The sequence below is a fragment of the Periplaneta americana genome, chromosome 1, assembly GCF_040183065.1.
Source record: "Periplaneta americana isolate PAMFEO1 chromosome 1, P.americana_PAMFEO1_priV1, whole genome shotgun sequence".
Classification (NCBI taxonomy): domain Eukaryota; kingdom Metazoa; phylum Arthropoda; class Insecta; order Blattodea; family Blattidae; genus Periplaneta; species Periplaneta americana.
Genome location: NC_091117.1, coordinates 203,431,601 through 203,456,723, shown reverse-complemented (window position 1 = coordinate 203,456,723; position 25,123 = coordinate 203,431,601). Strand labels below are relative to the sequence as shown.

The window sequence follows — 25,123 nt, the reverse complement described above, 5'->3', positions numbered from 1 at the left end:
TCTAACAATTACTTTAATTTTAATTACTATGGTAAAACTAATAATACAAAATTATTACATTATGTTATATTATAAACTTTTTCTTTTGTAATTTCCTTGGGCTACTGCCGGTAGCCCCGGTAGCCCGCAAAATACGCCCCTGTCCATTACTACCATTCTAAAAATGCTTGGTTCACAGCAAATATCACATCTGATTGGTTCCATAACTATGCTGTGCCAGAAATAAGAAGACATCAAATGGATAAGTCAAATACTGAAGTGAAAGGCATAATCTTATTGGATAATGCACCTGCTCATCCCGATGAAAAAAAGCTTTGTAGTGCAGACGGTAAAATCAGATGTCTATTCTTACCTCCCAATACAACATCGCTAATGCAACCAATGGACCAAGGCGTCATCTATACTGCAAAGAGGTATAGAAAGAGATTTCTGTCTGAAGTCTTTGAAGTTGAAGAATCTACAGATGGCGAAGACAGAAGAGCAGAAAAAACACTGCAAAATATCAAGTCATACAACTTCAGGTCTATGATTTTCAATTTTGCGGCTGCAGTGAAAGATATAGCACCTTCTACTTTGGCCAATGCATGGAATAAAATTTTGTGTGACAACAGTGTTGAACTCGAGAGCAAAGGCATTGAATTAAAGGACTATCATGAAGCACTCGTAAGGGGTGGTGAGAAATCCGTCACAGTAGAAGAGATTGAGGACTGGTTAGACAATGATGAAGGTGATCCCGGCTACCACATAATGAATGAAGACGAAATAGTGGATAGCGTAAACGACGATCGAGACTATGAATCTGAAGATGAGGATCCAAATATGGAACTGTCAAAAATGAAATTAAGTGAGGTGAAAGAACATTTGAATTCAGTGATTAATTTCATTCAACGAAGTGACAATAAACAAATATATGCCTACTACTGTCACATGAGGCACCTGCGTGAACTTGTAGTGAAAGAAATGTGCGAGAAACCTCAAGAGAAAATTGACAGTTTTTTTAAACCAAAGTAACAACAGTATAATGGATAACTTTTAATAATTACACAGGTACTGTTCTTTATTATGTTATTAGTGTATATGTACAATTTTTTGTTCTTAGTCAGGAAATATACAGTAATTTTTTCTCTTATTTCTGTCAATCCGGACTTTTGCTAATCCGGACAATTCTCAGCCCCAATTGGTCCGGATTAACGAGGTTCCACTGAATTTTGAAAATCAATGAATACCTTACAATACTGCAATAAATAACATTTTAAAATCTGATAATGGTGATGAATATGCAACACTGCTGCATAAGTGACGTTAAGAAAATGAAAACTAGAAGTGCATACTAATAACCCAGGAAATTGCACAATATGTGATATTTTCTATTGTAATATTCAGATTTCTTCAAACATCCATAAAGATCGTTAATCTTAAGGCAGTCAGTTTTACTTAATGCTTTTCTCTGCCCAAGTCTTGACACAGTCTTCTTCTTTGGAACAATGGTAGGCTCTCCTTTCATTTTGCTGTAACACAGTTTCAGTAATGTCATTATTAATAAGATAATAAAGTCAGTGAATGAATAATGCCAGCAGAAAGAATTACTCCCACTGTGGATATTTTATATTCCGTATTTTGCATTAAGCAACTTAATATACCAGTATACATTGAATGTGTTACATTAGTGTCAGTTCAAAGAAATATTTTCCTACAACCCAGTGTATTTCTTTCATTAATGAACCAAATTGTGTTCATAAGTGTTTCTCGTCTCCTCCAGCAAGTGGGTGTGAAGATAACTGTAGTAAATGTAATATAACTACTGACCTGAAGAAATATTGACCGTAGTGCATGATGCTATCGTAATCATATTCAAAGTTGTAGGTTGTGTTCTCCAGGCTTTGTTTGTTGAAATTACTCCGGTACTCTGGTGAAAAAATGGAACAATAGTTAATTTCAGGCACTTTATACGATTCTGTTAAAGAAACAAAAATGAAACAATCAGTGATGTAACACTTCGTATAACTGTGTTGAATAAATGAATGGTGGGACATTCAGTTTTTGTAATACTTCGTATGGCTCTATTAAATTAGACAGAAATGAAAAAATTATTAAGCACTTCATACTACTTAAATTATTTTTTTCTTATTTTTGATTTGTTGAACAAAGCAGAAATAGAACAGTGATTAAGCACTATATATGACTTAAATTACCAGTATTCTGTTCAACTAAGCTGAACCGAAACAGTGATTAAACACTTTATACAATTCAAATTCCTTTCTTTTCTGCTCTGTTAAAGGAAGCAAAAATATTAATGAAATAGTCAGCGATGAAGCATCTCTTGAATTCCCCAACCCCTTTTTCTCTGTTGACTGAAGCAGAAAATGTAGTCATTGATTAAGCATTTTATAAGACTTAAATCCCTATTTTTTTTCCTCTCTGTTAAAGGATGCAAAAATGGAATAGTGTTTAAATTCCTTTTTTTTTTTGCTCTGTTGAATGAAGCAGGAATGAAATAGTGATTAAGCACTTTGTACAAATTAAAACTCCTTTTCTGCTATGATGAACTAAGCAGAAGTGAAACAGTCAGTAAATAACATCTTTATACGACTATTTTTTTTAGTTGAGTTATTCAGCGTCAGTGGAATTGGTGATAGCAAGATGGTATTTGGCGAGATGAGGCCGAGAATTCGCCATAGATTACCTGACATTCGTCTTATGGTTGGGGAAAACATCGGAAAAAACCCAATCAGGTAATAAGCCCGAGCATGAATCGGACCCACACCGAGCGAAACTCCGGATCAGCAGCCAAGCACGTTAGCCAACTGAGCTTTGCTGGTACCTTTTTATACGACTTAGAGCCCTTTTTATTTCGTCCTCTTGAACGAAGCAAAAATGAAACTATGTTTTTATACTCCTCATACTAATTAAATTCCTTCTTATTGTGTTTACTTTATTTTTTTTATTTTACTCCATTAAAGGGTACAGAAATGTAACAGTCAGGATTTTTTCTGTTCTGTTGAACTAAGCAGAAATGAAACAATCAGTTATGAAGCACTTTATATGGCTTAAATTCCTTTCTTCTCTGTTGAACAAAGAATAAATGAAATAGTAATTAAGCACTTTATACGACTTAAATTCCTTTTATATTTCTGTTGAACGATGAAACAGTCAGTGATCAATCACTCCATGTGACTTAAATTTCTCTCTCTATCTCTCTTTTTGCTTTTTCAAATGAAGCAGAAATTAAACAGTCAATGATTAAGCACTTTATACGACTTAAATTCCTTGTTCTCTCTGTTGAAAAAATGAAGGTCAGTAATTTAGCACTTCATACAACTATAATTCCTTTCATATATCTTCAGCATGATTGAAATGGGGAATTTATAGCTAACTGGCTTAGCAGCTGGTTCTGCCGACTAGTTGTAAGCCATGAAAATGCAAGCACATGAAGGATTGTTCACCCGGTATAAGGCAAATTAATATTTTTGACTCTCGAAGGTGTATGTACCCTCTTAAACTTGTTCTCGTCATACAGAAAATGAATATATAGGGAATGGAACTGTGGCTTTATTTATGTTTCAAAGTAAGTCGTGTTAAAAGTCCAGTTCTTTCGATCATATTTGGTCCCATGAACGTTCATATCTGTTGACAACCACTATTACAAATTGATCTTTGAGGAAAAAGATATGAGTATACAATTCCAGATATTCATGTTTCATATAGAACTATTATTATTATTAATGTTTCTGCAGATAACTGAAAGTGAAATTGCATCCTCTATGAATTCGAATTTCAAGTGGAAATATAAGTCTCACCTGGTATGATATTCTCGAACTTAATCTCGACGAACTGGTCCCTGTCGGCCCTGGACTGCTCGTGGAAGATGCCGAGTGCATGCATGAGTTCGTGCATGGCACGGCCCTCGCCTCCAAGGCAGTTGGGGCTCTTCTCGTCTGGAGGCTGCAGCGACACTATCTGAGCACCCCCAAATCGTCCCACGTATGACCAGCATCTAGAGTATGAGTCGTTCAGTAGTAGTTCAGTCACAAAAGGAGCACAGTTAGGTCCCTAGTACAGGAACTGTGTGCTGGACAATTGTGTTCCTCTCACTACTTCTTTTTCACCATCAATCTCTATCGGCTATTGTCATTACAGATATTTTAAAATATAAAGTGTTGTGAAACAAAACAAGACACCTAACAATAGAATTTATTGGTTCTTATTTTTAAGGGATTTACTTGGTTATTCGTTATTTTGCATTTTTTAAATAATTCATTATTATTATTATTATTATTATTGTCTACCTTTGTTACATTTATTTTACATTTTTAAAAGTGAATTTGATTTTTGTGTTTCTGATTTAATATCAACACGATATTGAACCCTCGATATGCTTGCCGTAAATATTAAAGTAAGTGTACCTAACACTGGGCTGCAAAAGAAATGCCGAGCCGAAATCACTATCGATTTGAAATATTGTGTTATGAAGACTCGCTGTATGTATGAAACACATGTGAACTGGCCTGAATTTTCTAAAGAGTTTTTATTCCATGCAAGGGAGAAATGTGTAGTTAAATGTTTCAATTAGATTCAATTTTCAGTTCTGTATCTGTATTTATAATCAAATTGATACACTTTTTTGTTAATACAATATGAAACGTAACTGGCAGTATTATATCGACTGTAACAATAACAGCATCCAGAGATAATAAGAAAGGGTGTGGAATATCATGTAAACTGCAGTTTCACTATTTTCATGTAGTAGGTCTACTCTTATTCATGTTGTAAAATAAAAGTACATAAATAATTTAAAATCAATTCATATTAAATAATAACGCTAACATTTATAAAAGTCGTATTTAAATGCTTTAAAAAATTAATTTCAGGAAAGTATATTTCCACCTTGCTATGTTTGCTAAAGTCCTCGGAAAACTATATAATTTTGTATCGACATTTCTTTTGCAGCCCAGTATACAAGAATCAATCAATCAATCAATCAATCAATCAATCAATCAATCAATCAATCAATCAATCAATCAAACTCCTGTATCTCCTCATGAGGAGCTTAGGGCATTCACAAAGTGCCTCCATCGGACCCTATTTGTAGCCAACTTCTTCACTTCGCTCCATGTTTTCCCTTCCCTAGCAATTTCCTCCAAAACTGTTCTCTTCCATGTATTTTTTGGCCTTTCTCTTGTTCTACTACACTGGGGGTTCCAATCCAAAGCCATTCTTTCTCCATCTTCTTTCCTGATTGTGTGCCCTATCCAATTCCACTTTCGTCTTTTGATTTCTATTGTGATTTCTTTCTGATTTGTTATCTTCCATAGTTCTGAGTTTGTGATTATATCTGGCCATCTAATTTTTAAAATTCTTCGTAAACATCTATTAACAAATGTTTGCAGTTTATTTTGTATAATTTTACTTGTTTTCCATGTCTCACAGCCATATAATAAGACTGATTTCACATTACTGTTAAAGATTTTAATTTTTGTAGATCTAGATATAATATATGATTTCCATATTGGGTACAACTGGACAAATGCACTATTTGCATTTTTTATTCGGTTCTTTACATCCTCAAAGGCTCCACCATCCTTGTCAATTATGCTACCCAAATATTTAAATTCTTGAACAGTATCAATGTTATTATTATTTATTATAACTTTATCTGTCTTTTTACTATTTAATCTCATTTTTTTAGTTTTCTTTACGTTTATTTTCATATGAGCCCCTTTTATTACTTCTAATAAAGTATTAACTTTATTCTGCATATCACCAAAACTATGGGAGAGCAAATAGATATCACCAGCGAAATCCAGATCTTCCAAGGTATCATTTAATCCCCATCTTATAAGTATACAAGAAAAGATATTATTATTATTATTATTATTATTATTATTATTATTATTATTATTATAGAATCACCAATGTTATCATTTTCACAAACAAATATATTCTGACAGACACATAGATACATACAGGCTATGCGAGGTGATTATAAATTAAACTGCGTCTACTTAACCTGGTCTAGACGGAAAAATATTGACCTTAGGAGTACCGAATTCGGTAGACTACGTGCAGTAGTTAATGTCATATGATGCATATCAACATGTCGACTTCATCCCTCAATTCCTTGCAAGGCAAGTGTAAAAGTTGATCACTCCTGGCCTTGAACTATTGTATTCTACGGAGTTATGAAGCGTGATTTTTGCTTACTCTTGGATGAACAGAGTTACGGTATTGTGTTTGGACTTGTACTCCTCCAAACGAGATTCATGAAGTCCCTTTGCACAGTGAACAGTCACTGATGTGGCTTCAGGGGTAGTTTCACAATTGCCAAGCTTTTCTTTGAAGAGATGGGAGACTAAAGATCAAGGACATGTAACAGTGACAGACGAACGTTCCTGGATGTAGGCCTATAGAAAAAATGTTTTAATACTTTCTTTAATGGGGTTGTCTTATCATTTTTCTTCCCCACACCTTTCAAAATGTTCGCATTCATTTTTATGTTCATCCTACCCATCCAGAGCTGGTTAAGTAGGCATAGTGTAGGCATTATAACTACATTGTATCGATATGTGACTAGTCACAGGAAATGGAACCTAATGTCGAATTTTTCATTTTTTTTTTTTTTGTGGTTTCAGTTAGTTAGTTAGCGGGGTTTAAAAAGGGCGCGTCAGCTACTATGGCTATTTGCGCCCTTATCTAAAATCTTTCACTAAACACAAACACAATACAATAACCAAAATGCTTAAAAGAACTAAAATTCATTGTCACGGTTAAAACGAAGGTCCGAATGTCAAGTTTGTTAAAATCATATACTAAGAAATGTAACCTCCGGATATAAAGAGTCCGGAGGATAAGTAAAACGGGTCATTAAAAAAAAACTACATCACCCTGTCAAGTCCTGTATTCGATAAAATTCTCAGAACTGCATTTGTACAATTAAAATCATTTCCAAGAGCGTCACATAGAGTCAGCCGAATTCCATACTGCCGACGGACAGGTCGTATTTTCTACACCGTAATAAAAAATGTTCCACGGCAAGTGGAACATGGCATAGATCACACTCTGGCTGAGGCTTCCCACGTAGGTTGTGGTTTCAAAAAGACGATGAAATACTGAGTATTTAAAAAAAATTCATGGTTCAAAGTGCTACAGTTCTTAATATATTACTTATTGAATGTTGATATTACATTATGTACTTTTCGAGAAAAATGCAAATTACAGTTTTCATTTGTTTTCTTAGCAACTATAAGAAAGATTTAGGTATTTAAGAAGCACTGTGTAAAACTACGTCCTAGTTTATTATGTAAAAAAGCCTACAGGTAGCGCAAGATGTCAAAACATAGAAATGTAGTTTTTACACCGCAAATTCGTTATTTTGTTCTCCTGTAAAATTTCCTTTTCGCACAAAGGGTCATATATATATATATATATATATATATATATATATATATATATAAAGTTTATGTAAAAACTATTTTTGGCTTCCACTGTTCCTTAAATGTAAAGAAATTAAGTATGGTACACTCGAATTGAATTCATATCTAATTATATTAGTTTTTAAAATACCTGTTCAAATATTTTATTCTACTGACGTAAGCTTAGAACTCTGACAAGGATTGCATTTGCATTGCTCTTGGAACATCATTTACATTATGCTTTACTTCACCTGAGAATGCACATTAATGATTTATTAAGAAGAATCTTTTGTATCAAAACCAATATATTCTTTTTGCAAAATCGAGCAAGAAGATATTAACACAGGCCTTCAATAATACTGTAGTTGGAATACTATTTGCTATCTTTGATGAGATATTAGATTTTGCAATTATGTCTGGCAACTCAGATATAAAACAAATACTGGTACAGTACTTTGATTTTATTCTGCTTGATTTTATAGAAATGTCTGAGTTGTCACCAAGACACGCAAAGTGTAGTACTTTACCCTCTGGGTTGCTTGACTGGCCAGATGAGCAGAAAGTCTTTGTCCTTCCCATTCCATGGTACAAACCTCACACACGTCATGAAGTTGAGATTTGCGATAGCCTTATAAATTGTGACATAGTCGGATGTGTCTGCAACATACAAAACAAACAGAGATAGGCTGAGGAAAAAAATTCTTTCTGTATTAGCAAATAACGTCAGAAAAGTCCATTTACCGCTAAGATCCCAACCTTTGTTAGTAAAAAGCAGATCAGTTATGTTCCAAACTTTCGTATTTGTATAAAGTAAGCGGGGGGGGGGGGGGGAATACACAGAGAGCAAAATTAACACATCTCAGTTTTGTACTAAAACTTTCACCCTAAAGTTTCTTGAAGAGTGTCTGGCTGCAGACCTTGGCTGAGTCACTGAGAAGAAACTGTCTACTGAAGGATGCACTGGAAGGAATGGTGAACGGGAAAATAATTTGGTAGCAGATGATAGGTAACATTAAGATACATGGATCGTATGTGTAGACTAAGGAGGAGGGAGAAAATAGGAAAGACTGGAGAATGCTCAGTTTGCAGTGAAAGACCTGTCCTTCGGCACAAAACTACATGAATGAATGAAGAAGTAATTTTTCTTCATCAGAAATGCAAAGTTTCATAGCCACATCACTGCCAGTTAACAATGATCTCATTTAATTCAACAGGTCATAAGATTTAATGATTTTACAGACATTACGACAAAGCTCAAACATTTATTTCAAGATTTTCTTTGTGAATTAAATACTATTATAGTCACAATCATGCCATGGTATGAAAGAAAAATTTCACAACCTCGAGCAGGAATCGAACCTGCGACTTCCTGTTCTCCGGTCAGGCGCTCTACCACTGAGCTATCGAGTTCGTCTCACACCAAAGGCTCGGAATTATCCTTTCATACTGGCAACTCTGTTATAGAGTACTGTCCATAGCGTCTGGCAACTCAGTGGTAGAGTGGTAGAGCGCCTGACCGGAGAACAGGAAGTCGCAGGTTCGATTCCCGCTCGAGGTTGTGAAATTTTTCTTTCATACCATGGCATGATTGTGACTATACAGACGCTATGGACAGTACTCTATAACAGAGTCGCCAGTATGAAAGGATAATTCCGAGCCTTTGGCGTAGATCGCCTTACCGGAGAACAGGAGTCGCAGGTTCGATTCCCGCTCGAGATGGTGAAATTTTTCTTTCATGCCATGGCATGATTGTGACTATAATAGTATTTAATTCATTAATATGTCACATCAAAGGACGTATATACGTCATCCAAGCATCGTAAGATGAAGATTACATTTCCTTTGTCGTTGACAAACAGTAAAATTTCCTCTCTTATGGCATTCTTGCAATAAAATATGCACCCAATATTTTCTCTTTTCCTTATTTTTAAGACTCTTTTTTATTATGGCAATCTCAACATCCATTCTGCTTGCAGGTGTCTATGATACTGACAACTTTTGAGTCGTCCAGTTTGGTCTCATTTGGTCCCCTGGTTCCTTGTTTCTTGTCGACTAAGTTGCCAGTGACTGGTCGACATAATGGTTCTTATGGTAATTAATTTGCGCAATAAATTCAATAACCGACACAAGAATAGTTTTTGTAGCTTTTTTAGGTTACATATACAACTAAACATTCCATGAAATAAAACGAGTGTTGTCAAGTGAAATTTAATCATTTTATGAATGAAAGAGTTTGTTTAATTTACTTTTAGTTGAACCATTTCAAAAGTGTTCTAACCTTTGAATGGCCCTATTATTTCTATACAGTCAAATCTCTGTATAACGATTATCGTTATAACGATAAACCCCTCTATTGTGATTAAAAATATAGTTCCCGGCATAAAATGTATTTCTTCAATGTATAAATTCTCCTGATATAACGATACCCTCTATTGCGACATATCTCTAGTGAACGATACACTTTAATGGTCCCCAGTTAGTATATTCTCTCTCTACTATGATAAAGCCTGGTAAAATGAAATGTTTGTCGCTAAGCGGTACAGTAAGGTACCGGTATGTGATCTTACTTGATGGAAATATCAGTTTAACTGACCACTGCATATTTAGTGTCTTTGGATTTAATAAGGTCTTTATGTATGTCAATTTCCGTGAAGAGAGCTCTGAAAAAAACTGACATAAGCGAGTTCTTTCAATAAATGTAGGACAGTACAATGGGCAGCATATTAAGAGGGTTTCATTGAAAATTTTAACACTTAGTACCGTAATATACACACCAAGTAAGTCTCTTACCAATTTAACTCTTATTTTTAAAACCCTCCTTATAACAATATTTTTCTTTGAATAATTTCGAGGGAAAAATTGTTCCGGGGCCGGGTATCGAACCTGGGACCTTTGGTTAAATGTACCAATGCTCTCCCAACTAGCTACCTGGGAACTCTACCCGACACCGATCCAATTTTTCCCTCTATATCCACAGACCTCAAAGTGGGCTGACAACCGTCAAGCAACCAACATTGAGTGCACACTAACTCTGTGTGACTTAAATTGTGGTTTTCTGTTAACGAACAGTGACGTGTATTATGCAAATCAAGCTTTCAGGTATAACTCCCTGTAAAGTTAATTTGAATAATTTCGAGGGAAAAATTGTTCCGGGGCCGGGTATCGAACCTGGGACCTTTGGTTAAATGTACCAATGCTCTCCCAACTAGCTACCTGGGAACTCTACCCGACATCGATCCAATTTTTCCCTCTATATCCACAGACCTCAAAGTGGGCTGACAACCGTCAAGCAACCAACATTGAGTGCACACTAACTCTGTGTGACTTAAATTGTGGTTTTCTGTTACGTACAGTGACGTGTATTATGCAAATCAAGCTTTCAGGTATAACTCCCTGTAAAGTTGATTTGAACAATTTAACGTAACAGAAAACCACAATTTAAGTCACACAGAGTTAGTGTGCACTCAATGTTGCTTGCTTGACAGTTGTCAGCCCACTTTGAGGTCTATGGATATAGAGGAAAAAATTGGATCGGTGTCGGGTAGAGTTCCCGGGTAGCTCAGTTGGGAGAGCATTGGTACGTTTAACCAAAGGTCCCGGGTTCGATACCCTGCCCCGGAACAATTTTTCCCTCGAAATTATTCAAATTAACTTTACAGGGAATTATACCTGAAAGCTTGATTTGCAATATTTTTCTTTGTTCCCCTAAATATCGCTATAGACAGATTTGAGTATATTTCATTTCCAAAGGCAAAGGAAATAATGGAGAATTCCAGAACCAGAGAAAACTAAAGAACCAGAAATGTGCGTGCTTTCAAGAAGCTAATCCCCTATTAATAATGTAAATCTATTTAAAACTTCGTTTACTAAGCTAAGAATAGCCTACAGATTTACGGGTTTTGTATAGTGCGCAGAGTAAACTCTCATTGCGATCTTTTCATAACAAAAAATACTGGATATGTGATGTCTTTAGGAAAAAGCTACACATGGGATTTTCTACTGTTGTACACTCACCATACAAAGCGCTGATAACATATGGCACGGTTCCGTTTGGCCACATGCGGCTTGGCATCACATCCCATCGGATCCCGACTCTCCAATAGTCGTACATCTGAAGCAATAAATAAATTCATTGTTTGGTTATTTTAACCAGTTCCTTTAAATTTTTTAATAGAAACTATCCACCTTTAGACAGCATATAACAGTTTCAATAACAAAAAATATTCACTCCTCTCCCTGTAAAAGATGTATATCAAGATGTCCACTCATCACTGGTGGTCACGTGGCCTTCACATGCTATATGGGTCGCTCATTTCCTGCCAAACGATGACTGTAATTTGCGGCAAAATAAAACTCGTAATACTGAAATAAAAGGCTTATCTTATTGTAATGATTGCTGCAAATGGTGACCTACGGCATTCAAGCATGCTTGACGTGGCTTCAGCACATTTCCAGACACTTTCTGTAGTTATATCTGGGACAGATATCAGTGTATACTTGTTTTTTTTTTTAAAGATGGGACATGACAGTTAAGTGGTCAAGCTTGGAACTACAGTGCCATGTTGCCAATATGGACTACCACGCTGCCAACTGATGGAAGGTGGCAATTGTCATTAAGATGGCTGACGTTAAAACATTCATTGACAATTAACGTGAAGGTAAGAAAACAATACAAAAATCGACAGAGAATCAAAAACGAAACGTACCAATGCTAACATTGTGTGCACAATAAATGTCGCCAAGAGAGCTATTAAGCACTCGCCATGTGCGAACTGTAAGTTTGGCAACTCAACTGTTGCTACCATAGCAACAGGCCTACCACGCTATGTGACATTCAGTTGTTTTTCCGATCGCAACGCTCCTGTCATGTCCCATCTTTAAAAAAAACAAGTATAGCATTCATATGAGAACACTTAAATAGAAGCAACCTCAAGGCAATCGAAGCAGTAAAGGCAAAGTACCTCAAAAGAGTCCTGTGCATATCAAAATACACCATCGTGACTTACATATGAGCTGGCAAGGGAGCCATTCTACTTAGAGGAACTGCGACTGCAGCTGCAGCTACCATCCACACAGACATACGAAGAGACAGTGACAGAACTAAAAGGAAAAAGAATGGAAATCTGGAGTGACTTCTACACCACAGACGCGATGATCACAAGAGTGGATGGCCGCGGGCTACGAGCTGAGACACACGATGACCCGCTAAGCGGTTCATGGATTCCATCACAAGTTATGTAGGACAAAGACTTTCCACCTGCTGGCAGAAGACTGCATTTGTGAACTATGCCTGAAGAGTTGTGATAGATTATTATTATTATTATTATTATTATTATTATTATTATTAATGGAGTTTAAAGGGTGCATCAGCATCTATGGCTATTTGCGCCCATGTGAAAGAGTTAGTGCAATAACTCAATTTAAAACTGGTATACATAAAAGCAACATAAATTAAAATTTTATTTTTTTTTTTTTGTATTTTATTGGGTTATTTTACGACGCTGTATCAACATCTAGGTTATTTAGCGTCTGAATGATATGAAGGTGATAATGCCAGTGAAATGAGTCCAGGGTCCAGCAGCGAAAGTTACCCAGCATTTGCTCGTATTGGGTTGACGGAAAACCCCGGAAAAAACCTCAACCAGGTAACTTGCCCCGACCGGGATTCGAACCCGGGCCACCTGGTTTCGCAGCCAGACGCGGTGACCGCTACTCCACAGGTGTGGACCATAAATTAAAATCTCGGTGTTAAAACCGGAAGGTACATTATATATATATCACAAGGAAGTCAGTTACTAAAATCGTCACGAGATGTAAAAAGTCTGGTGACTTGAAATATTAATACATAAAATGAGGATAGTGTATCCCCTAGTCTAGGGGCCAATAAAAATTAAATGACGTTGCTAAGACCTGTACTTGATAAAAACTTTAAAACTGCGTTCACACGATTAAAATCGTTTCCAAGAGCGTCATGCAGCGTCGCACCTATCGCATGCTGACGTCGAGGACGGCCGTATAGTTGTGATAGGTATCATGCTATGTGGTGCACACGAAGATCAGTCTCTCTGACACGATTTTGAAGCGAGTGATTGTAGCTTCATGCATATTTTGCTTAGTTCTCATTATTATTATTATTATTTTCACTTATTTCATGCACTATACGGGTTTTGTATAATTTTAACTTCAACAATTTAGTGGTGTTTTGACACCTCTGCTATCTGAGTTCATCTGCGCAGAGATTTCTGAGGGCTTCGTTCTAATCGAAAACTTATTTCATGTAATGTTTCCTCAGTTAAGACCCGTTTATTCACTCGACGCTTCTTATTTTGAACAGAGCCTGTCTCGTTACATTTCTTTACAAGTCTGTATATTGTTTCCTTATTTGGCACAGGACCATCGGGGAAACGACGTCTGAATTTATGGCAACACGTTCTCCATGTATATTTCACGAAGTCTTACATATAAAAGTGCGTTGTTCTATACTGTACATCACAACACAAACGTGCACAACAAAGACGCACTGAATATTGACTTTAGAGCTGTAGAAATCTGTCGTAACTAGCGAGAAACGTCTCGCCGGGACTTGCAACATTTCTGCCTGCCAACCAGTTTTCATGGTAGTGGGGGACATCTTCGCTTGAAAGCTGTGTATATGTTGACCAACACCCCCAGTTTCAAACTATACATGAACCTACTTGAGAAGCTGTATGGTATTTCCGTAAACTGTCAAATGAGCACATTATTATATATAAGTTTATTGTGTTTAATATTTTCGACAACAAACCCTGCAGGTGCAATTTTTTACTTAAGACCTGCATAAATTTAAAAACATTTACTATTTACCTCGTCAGTAAGAGCCAAGTCTCCTTGGAACAATCCTGGTGTTACCTCGGGATCCTGACCCATTTCTTCGAGGAATTTTGCGTCTTCCAATGTCAGCCTTGCTGCAAAATATAATGTCGCTCAATTAAGGATATAATTTCCCACAATAGTGTCTTCACATCTTATCAAATACTTGAGTTTGAGAAGTGTGAGGAAATATTTATGCAACAAGTGGATAATCTTGATGATTATGGCACGAGTGAATCGCACTCACTATGATGATGATAGTGAAATCTGAAGGGCGCGTCAGCATCAACGCACTCACTATCGTTCGTGCGACAATTTTCACGAGTGTCATAATAAGATTATCCACGAGTTGGATACAACAATTTATGACATCTTAGCATTATAAATTGTAGGAAACAAATTAGGATATGACAAAGTCTTCATATGTTCGTATTGATTAGTTGCGCCTGGCATTGAATAAAGAGAAATGGATGACTTGCAGGTATTACAAACTCTTGTTATACCACAGTCTAATATATACAGTCACAAAACTTGAGTTGTGAGGGTGCTAGAAACAATAGACATGTGCGGGTATTATTTCGCATTGTCTGTAATGAGGCAATATTAGCGATCTTAGTGGTTAGCAACTATCTATGAATGCATATTTACTACGTATTGAGCTTCGTGACTATATACTAGCACAGTCTAGTATATACAGTCGCGAAGTATATACAGTACGTAGTAAATAGGCAAACATTAGCTAGTTGCTCACCACTAGGATCGCTAATATCGCCTCATTACAGGCAATGCAAAATAGTACCATCACAGTCTATTGTTTCTAGCACCCTCAAAACTCAAGCTTCGTGACTGTATATAGTAGACTAAGCTACTAGACTGTGGTTATACCTTAGGTATCAAATTTTATGTTGCAAATGTTCCTTTATTTTGTTAACAAAGTTCCTCTGAATCACAGAACTGTTTTATGTGATATTACAAAATTGTTAAAGATTGGAAATAAATGATACATTACCTTCTGGCCTGCATTTCATTTCATTAGTTAGTTAGTCAGGTTTAAAAAGGGCGTGTCAGCTACTATGGCTATTTGCACCCTTATCTAAAATACTTAAAAAACAACACAAACAATACAACATAGTGAATGCTAACACGAACTAAAAAACGATGTCACATTAAAATCGAAGTACACAAATGCAGTATTAACAAGGTGATTCGTAAAAAAAATCATACAAATGGGGAGTTATCAGACCCTCGGTAGTGTTTAAAAAGATTCGATAAAATAATAAAAAGAACACAAAGACAAATTATATGGCGCATTTCAAAACAATAAAATTTGATAAAACATTCGGATGTAGAAGGTTCTAAATGTCAATATGTAAAAACAAATATAAAACAACAAATGTACGTAACCTCCAGATGTAAAGGGTCCGGAGGATAAGTAAATCGCGTCAATAATAACGAAATGAATAAACAGTTAACAATGGACAATTTTATGCAATAATCGATTCTTGGCTTTCTTCCTGCCAGTAATTCATTAGTCATCAGTTGAATTAACGTGTCTCTTCTCATTTGCAAAATGACTTATTCGATACAAGAAAGAGTAGAAATTGTGGAAGTATATGTAAGAACAGGTTGGATTAAGGAAACCCGCGAAATTTCAGGTACAAGAACTGCCAAAGAGAGCAATATAGGGTTTGGTTAAAATGTGGCATGCTACGGGATCTGCACAAAATGCTGGTGTATCTAAACATGATTAGACGTGCACAGCTGTGTATTGATGCTGCAGAGAGCCACTTTCAACATCAATAAAAGGTGAGTCCTTTTCAGCACTTCGCTTCCGTATTTTCCTTCTGTATTTACTCTATACTTACACGGACTACTTTTATATGCGCAACTCTGTATAAGAAAATATACTTAATTTATATGGCAGACATTTTTAATTTTTCATTCTACCATTTATCTCTGCCAGTTAAAATAAACCATTATTATTATTATTTATTAAACGTCTGGTGAGAAGCGGCTCTGTGGCTCAAGCGCTGCCCAGGTTTGATCCCCGGCCAGGTCGTGATGGAATCCGTGGTGAATAAAACAAACTTGTAAAAGGTTTTTCTCCGGATACCTACTCCAGTATACCTTTATCATTTCACCTTCCTCTAATTTCTTCTATCATCTGTGATAATTAAAAAACAGGCCGGGTGAAGTCTTGAAAGTTGTACGGGTTTCCAATGTCCTGCAGAGACGTGTGTTAGAGAAATGACTTGCAAAGTTTAGATGGAATCTTCTCTTACATGTCGCACACCTATCTCACGGGCCGTGACTTTTCTATTCTTCCGAAGGATTTAAATTCGCGAATGAGTCATCGGTCTGTCTCCGTGAAGTGCAGGCGTGTTCACTGTCATCGTTTATCATCCACAACTCATTCATGTTTTTTTTTAAATAGTTAGTCACCGGTCGGTGCGGTACTTCGGTGCTATTTATTCAGTACATAAGAGAATACAATTTTACATTAGAGAATTTAGCTGGCTACATGGGATCATTGAATTGAACCCGAGGCCAAGAAAGAGAACGAAGAAGAAGAAGAAGAAATTCGCGAATCTCACATCGACTGGGTAGCGCTGTAAGCACTAGAATCCAGAGGACAGGCAGTCAGTGTTCGGGTAACTAGGCTATTTCTCAATTCGGGCTATTCCATCTCAAATCGACCGAAATATAGAGAAAATTGACCTTGCAATTTTTGAATACAATGAAACTTTTTCTGTCCGTAGACAACTATGATACGATGCTTTGTGCAAAGTTTGAGGCATCAGAACTTCATAGTGTTTAAATTAAAAATATTTAAATTTATCGTATTTTCATAAAATTAGCAACTTTAAACTGTTGTGGCTCCGAAACCCTTTCACCCAATGATCAAAATCATGGTTTATTTTGATGCTGAGAAATTAAAGTTTATATTGACATGTAAACAGTTTTTCTTACTTTTTATGGAAATGAAGAAATTTAGATTTTTCTTCATTAAGACGCCTTTGCCCACGAAAAAATATTTTTAAAATATATGGTTAGATTCCGCATTGAAAACACAAATAAACACGTATTTTTTTACTGGTGCACTGTTGATAAGAAAGTATTGAAAATATCAAATAAAGAAAATAAATAGTACGCGCGTGAACTAACCAGCTGACTGTGAGGCAGGAGCTAGCCGAGACAACCAAGGCCAGGAGACAAACACGTGCTGTTTCGTCTAGTAGCGCATAGCTGGGCTAGCTTGATCACAGGTTTTCATAAACACAGGAGTAAAATGACGCCCAACGCTCGCTTATCTTCAGCTCTCGGTCAGTGCATGCGGTACTGCGTCGTTCAAGTCTAGGCGTGTGAAAATAATTTATTTAATACCCTCGAAACTTATTACCGAGCCACTAGAGAAAACAATGCCGAATCCCTCTTAATAATGCAAGGTTTTTCCTCAATATTTTTTTTACATTTTTACAAATGGGCAAAAAGCCTAAAAGTAAGTAAAATCAGATTATCTGTCTCTCTGTATACAATAAAAATAAGGATTACTTCTTAACATAACCTATCAAATGTCAGCTTCAAAATGAGCTCCCGTTCAATGTTCTGCAGTAAACGGCTCCAGAGTTCTGAGCGCTGAAAGAGGCTTGTTTTTCTAAAATACGCTAAATTTGTCGCTCAACAATACAAAAACCGTTTGACTTTCGATAGTATATTTTTGCAAATGCACTGTCCTCAGCACCTTGTATAAATAGGGAAAAAATTAGAGTATTAAAAAAATGCGAGTTTTTTACTGATCGATTTCATATGGAATAGCCCATTCCTAGGCATTACAATGTACTGCAAAAAAACACTCAATTGCAAGTAATAAGAAGCAAACTCCCTTATACTAGATAGCGCGCATTAATCGCGGGAAATCGACATACCAACAACTTTGTCGCATTTCTTTTTCCAGAAAAAAATACTTTTACATCGTGAAATAGGAAGGTAAAGATTGAGTTGACATTTGACAAAATATTTTATTTCGGAATAAGAACTCCGTGCTCCACGCAATCATATTCGCTCGTACGCGTACCTGTAACTGCGATATTTCATTTGGCACTCACCTTCTTCTGGAACGGGTGGATGCAGAACCGCTGGGACGTCGGGAATGCTGCGGGCGTCACTCGGGATCGCCAAAATCGCAGACATTAGTACCAGGCAATGCATGGCTTGCTTCCTGCAGAGAAGTTGGTCAGCTCGGTATGGTTGGAGTCAAGTTACTGAAACAAAAATGTTTGACCCTCAGCTTATAATAGCTACAGTCCATGCCTCAGAATTATAATTCTTTGAATTGAGGTAGCTAAAGTTAGTAGGAAAAGAAAAATGCACCGATAGAGAGGTGCGTATGTAGGGCAATAATCGGAAACCACAGTCTAGTATATACAGTCACGAAGCTTGAGTTGTGAGGATGCTAGGAACAATACACTGTGCCGGTACTATTTCGCATTGTCTGTAATGAGGAGGTAGTAGCGATCCTAGTGGTTAGCAACTATCTATGGATGCATATTTACTATTAAGCTTCGTGACTGTATATACTAGACTGTGCGGAAACGCTGACCTGAAGTATTTCACGAAAGAATTTCAGATTACACAGCTTCCATAGTAAGATAATTGTATGTTGTGAAATACAGAGTGATTCACGAGGATTTACCGCCACTTACGGAGCTTATTTCCGAAGACATTCTGAGCAAAAAATGTCATATAAACATGTGTCCTAATCTCAATATTTCGCGCCGGCGCACTTGAGTAGTAACGCATCAGCTGTTCATTGTTGGAGATTCGTTATGCTATGAGTGTATTATCGCCGCGCTCTCATGGTTAACATTCGGCAGGTCTTTGAGCGGCCTCGTGCATAACATTCGGCAGATCTTTGAAATTTAATTGCATTATTGTTTTCAATTTCTTATGTCGCCGTTCCAATCACTCGCCTCAATTTCAATATTGCAACCAATAAGCTGCTTCCATTATTAAATGACACCTACTTGTCTAATCCACGTGGACTAAACCCGAGGACAAACATTAAGATATGTGATTAAAAATTATTATTAAGAGTTAAGAATGTCAACGTACTCGTAATAATAATAATAATAATAATACTTTACTTACTGGATCTTAAGGAATCCGGAGCTTCATTGCCGCCCTCATATAAGCCCGCCATTGGTCCCTATCCTGAGCAAGATTAATCCATTCTCTATCATCATATCCCACCTCCCTCAAATCCATTTTAATATTATCTTGCCATTTACGTCTCGGCCTCCCGAAAGGTCTTTTTCCCTCCGGCCTCCCAACTAACACTCTATATGCATTTCTGGATTCGCCCATACGTGCTACATGCCCAGAACATCTCAAACGTCTGGATTTAATGTTCCTAATTATGTCAGGTGAAGAACACAATGCGTGCAGTTCTGTGTTGTGTAACTTTCTCCATTCTCCTGTAACTTCATCCCGCTTAGCCCCAAATATTTTCCTGAGAACCTTATTCTCAAACACCCTTAACCTATGTTCCTCTCTCAACGTGAGAGTCCAAGTTTCACAACCATAAAGAACAGCCGGTAATATAATTGTTTATAAATGCTAACTTTCAGATTTTTTGGCAGCAGACTGGATGATAAAAGCTTCTCAACCGAATAATAACAGGCATTTCCCATATTTATTCTGTGTTTAATTTCCTCCCGAGTATCATTTATATTTGTTACTATTGCTCCAAGATATTTAAACTTCTCCACCTCTTCGAAAGAAAAATTTCCAATTTTTATATTGCCATTTCGCACAATATTCCCGTCACGAGACACAATCATATACTTTGTCTTTTCAGGATTTACTTCCAAACCTATTTCTTTACTTGCTTCCAGTAAAATCCTCGTGTTTTCCCTAATCATTTGTGGATTTTCTCCTAACATATTCACATCATCCGCATAGACAAGTAGCTGATGTAACCCGTTCAATTCCAAACCCTCTCTGTTATCCTGGACTTTCCTAATGGCATACTCTAGAGCAAAGTTAAAAAGTAAAGGTGATAGTGCATCTCCTTGCTTTAGCCCACAGTGAATTGGAAATGCATCTGACAGAAATTGACCTATACGAACTCTGCTGTACGTTTCACTGAGACACATTTTAATTAATCGAACTAGTTTCTTGGGAATACCAAATTAATAATAATAATAATAATAATAATAATAATAATAATAATAATAATAATAATAGCCATTTAACAATATAACAAACTATGAGAGAAGAGAGATGAGAATTAGAGAACAATACATTACTATGCCTTAAAGAAATTCTGTACAAACAGTAAAACAGGATTTCTTCTCAATTTGCAATTTTCCCAACGTTATTGGTGCATAGACTGTAGTCATATGAAAATTCAAAGTCCTAGTGGACACTTGAATGAGATGTACTGAATCAGGAAGGGTTACTTCTCTATCAATCTATACCAAGAATCATTGCATGTTGGCCCGGGTCAGTGTCTTCTGCATGCAAAGTTTGAAAACAATGACTATCCGAAAACACAAAATTACCATAGCGACACGCTCGTATAGTAAGAGAATTATTTGCGCCGGCTACGATGGCTCTGTCGTTTTGATTCTTTTCCGTTTAAAGATGGAATAGCTAACAGATCGTTAAATATCACATTTGCAACGACCTATACTTTAAAGACTGGAGTAGTTTAAAGGTCCGTTACTTAACGAGAGAATAGCAATTTATGGAACAGGTTTCTTGCAACCCAGCATTATAGATCTAACTAGGAATAACTCATATTTTTTGGGTAGGCTAAGCCTCAAACTCCTCTTAGAGCTTCGTCACTGGTATCGTGTCAACATTTTGCTGTTGCTATATTGTTTTAATTACAGTTTTAGTAGGATCTCTAATATGCTTTTCATAAGAGAAAAGTATAGTATTGCTCCCGCAACAAGCAACGTTTTCTTCATGAACTGTGCAAAATGTGCGACATACAATGTAAGCTTACATTAGTACAGCCGTGGCGAAAATGTAACTCACGAGCACATTGTGGCTCGCAATGATAGCTGTGCATGTCTCTTGCTCCGCCAACCCCCACTCTCTCACTCAATGGAGTCAAACTCCGTTCCATTTGTATTTGTCTCTGACCTGCAAGTGGCGTATCGTCGCAATGTCTCTCTCGAAACCATGTACCTCTACAGAAACGAAAGTTTCAAGTAGGATGGGAAGACGCATTTTTTTGCTCCCAATATGGTGAGAATATTAAATGTATGATTTGTTCACAAGTATTACGAGGAAAACGGTTGTATAACATAAAACGGCTTTATACTACATGTTACTGATGAAACATTAAAAGGTTAAGTGTTATTATTATTATTATTATTATTATTATTATTATTATTATTATTTTGATCCTTTTTCAGCAGATGTACGAATAATGCGGTTAGGTCTTCAATTTAAACTCACAGATTTACAATTGTAATGTTACAATGAAAGCTAGATGTAAGGACTTGACAAATGTTGAACTTTTCAAATCTTTGCCAAAATAATAAATATCTGAAGCTTCGTTCTTTCGCTTGCTCTATTGAAGCCACAACTAACGTTTGTGAAAAATTATTTTCAACAATGAAAATAGTAAAAACCTAATTTAGATTATGGCTGATACACAAATACATTCGTGATGAACTACGACTGGCAGTAAGTGACATAATTCCTGATTTTGAAACTCTGTCGCAGAGACATTCTGAAGACAGTTAACTTCAGATTGTGATAATTTGTCCTATGTTTTCTTGTTCATTTCTTTCTTCGTTACACGTACTAAACATTAGTTTGTAACCTTATACTGTATAAAATTAAATTTAAGTGCTTGACGTAAGGAAAATGAAAATCCGTTAAAGTCAGACAGTTCCTTCACTTCCCCTTCGGGTGTCCGCCTCCCTCCATAGGTGCTATGCACGTTGTAGGTTACACAGTGACTCGGCGCACGATTACATTTTCGCCACGGCTGCATTAGTACAATCTTTATAACCCAGTAGTGACTACAACTATGCAAAATGTGCGACATACAATGTAAGCTTACATTAGTACAATAGTGACTACAACTATGCAAAATGTGCGACATACAATGTAAGCTTACATTAGTACAATCCTTATAACCCAGTAGTGACTACAAGTATGCAAAATGTGCGACATACAATGTAAGCTTACATTAGTACAATCCTTATAACCCAGTAGTGACTAGAACTATGCAAAATGTGCGACATACAATGTAAGCTTACATTAGTACAATCCTTATAACCCAGTAGTGACTACAACTATGCAAAATGTGCGACATACAATGTAAGCTTACATTAGTACAATAGTGACTACAACTATGCAAAATGTGCGACATACAATGTAAGCTTACATTAGTACAATCCTTATAACCCAGTAGTGACTACAAGTATGCAAAATGTGCGACATACAATGTAAGCTTACATTAGTACAATCCTTATAACCCAGTAGTGACTAGAACTATGCAAAATGTGCGACATACAATGTAAGCTTACATTAGTACAATCCTTATAACCCAGTAGTGACTACAAGTATGCAAAATGTGCGACATACAATGTAAGCTTACATTAGTACAATAGTGACTACAACTATGCAAAATGTGCGACATACAATGTAAGCTTACATTAGTACAATCCTTATAACCCAGTAGTGACTACAAGTATGCAAAATGTGCGACATACAATGTAAGCTTACATTAGTACAATCCTTATAACCCAGTAGTGACTAGAACTATGCAAAATGTGCGACATACAATGTAAGCTTACATTAGTGCAATCCTTATAACCCAGTAGTGACTACAACTATGCAAAATGTGCGACATACAATGTAAGCTTACATTAGTACAGTCCTTATAACCCAGTAGTGACTACAACTATGCAAAATGTGCGACATATAATGTACAGTAATGCAATTTCTATTACCCAGTAGTGACTAGAACTATGCAAAATGCGCGACATACAATGTAGACTAGTACAATTCTTATAACCCAGTAGTGACTAGAACTGTACAAAATGTGCGAAATATAATGTATACTAGTACAATCCTTATAACCCAGTAGTGACTAGAACTGTGCAAAATGCGCGACATACAATGTAGACTAGTACAATCCTTATTTAACCCAGTAGTGACTAGAACTATGCAAAATGTGCGACATATAATGTAAGCTTACATTAGTACAGTCCTTATAACCCAGTAGTGACTACAACTATGCAAAATGTGCGACATATAATGTACAGTAATGCAATTTCTATTACCCAGTAGTGACTAGAACTATGCAAAATGCACGACATACAATGTAGACTAGTACAATCCTTATTTAACCCAGTAGTGACTACAACTATGCAAAATGTGCGACATACAATGTAAGCTTACATTAGTACAGTCCTTATAACCCAGTAGTGACTACAACTATGCAAAATGTGCGACATATAATGTACAGTAATGCAATTTCTATTACCCAGTAGTGACTAGAACTATGCAAAATGCGCGACATACAATGTAGACTAGTACAATCCTTATAACCCAGTAGTGACTAGAACTATGCAAAATGCGCGACATACAATGTAGACTAGTACAATCCTTATAACCCAGTAGTGACTAGAACTGTACAAAATGTGCGAAATATAATGTATACTAGTACAATCCTTATAACCCAGTAGTGACTAGAACTGTGCAAAATGCGCGTCATACAATGTAGACTAGTACAATCCTTATTTAACCCAGTAGTGACTAGAACAGTGCAAAATGTGCTAAATACAATGTACAGTAGTGCAATCCGTAAACCCCAGTAGTTGCTAGAGCTGTGCAAAATGTGCTACATACAATGTACATTAGTTCAATTCGTATAACCCAGTAGTGGCTACAACTGTGCATAATTTGCGATATACAATATTCGTAATGCAATCCCTATAACCCAGTAGCTGGGGTCTACGACTATGAACCACAATATTGATAACAGAGAATGATGGAATGATGGCGCCCAAACATCTTAAACACATGGGCAGATTTGAAATAATTAAAGTATAAATTTACGGTCATCGTAAAATTTAATTAAAATAGCCACATATACTCGTAAGATGATATACGTAGGTACTCACAGACGTTGAAGTGGAGTGGAGTGCGAATCCTCACGCGTGTCACGTCGCCGCGGTGTAACGTGTGATAGGTGCTCAGTCCAGAGGGTCGCACTGAATACGGGTGGGTGTATGTTTCCCCTACAGTCGGCGTCCAGTATCTTGACCCTTGGATTGCAGCCAGCCGACTCTGGACCCTCCCAACTGTTTACTTTAGTGGACACACCACAACCGGTTGCTCTTGTAGTCGCGAAGATGATGCATTGAGAGTTTGATGTGACTGGAGGGCGAGCCTTTAAAAGTCTTTCTTTGGTTTGTACATGCCTTGCGGGTATCGCCATATGTTTCTACATTGGCAGGCGCTTGTTAAGCTCATGACCGGTTTGGGCGGTACCGTCTCTTCAATTTATTGCTGATGTTTAAGAGTACAGAAATAATTCAAAGGTGGACGCCTTCTAATTAAACTTAATTAATGGAAGCTACTCTATTATAATGTTGGCGTGATAAACGATCCATGTGGTCAAGCACTTTTGAAGATGTGAAGCAGGTCTTATAAATTACAATTTCGCTACATAGCTATTCTTGCCAGTGGTTGCTACATTTATTAATATTTTATTCATTGGTATCATTTAATGCATTAATTTTCAATTTTAAGAGTGATTTATGTTGTTGTTGTTGTTTTCTAACGCCAGGCGTTTGACAATAAAGTCATTTGACCTCTTGCACTCCAATATT

General features: G+C 36.6%; 1 protein-coding gene across 1 annotated transcript in view; it reads right to left on the bottom strand.

The window, feature by feature from the left end:
- The window catches only part of LOC138706556 (hatching enzyme 1.2-like), a 43,767-nt gene continuing 18,644 nt past the window's right edge, over positions 1-25,123 (bottom strand). The window contains exons 2-8 of the mRNA XM_069836027.1: positions 18,365-18,520; positions 14,253-14,353; positions 11,424-11,520; positions 7,937-8,066; positions 3,798-3,994; positions 1,807-1,906; positions 1-1,508 (exon numbers count right to left, since the gene is read on the bottom strand). Of these exons, the coding sequence (XP_069692128.1) occupies positions 1,331-1,508; positions 1,807-1,906; positions 3,798-3,994; positions 7,937-8,066; positions 11,424-11,520; positions 14,253-14,353; positions 18,365-18,467 (906 nt within the window). The 5' untranslated portion in view covers positions 18,468-18,520 and the 3' untranslated portion in view covers positions 1-1,330. The remainder of the gene's footprint in view (positions 1,509-1,806; positions 1,907-3,797; positions 3,995-7,936; positions 8,067-11,423; positions 11,521-14,252; positions 14,354-18,364; positions 18,521-25,123) is intronic.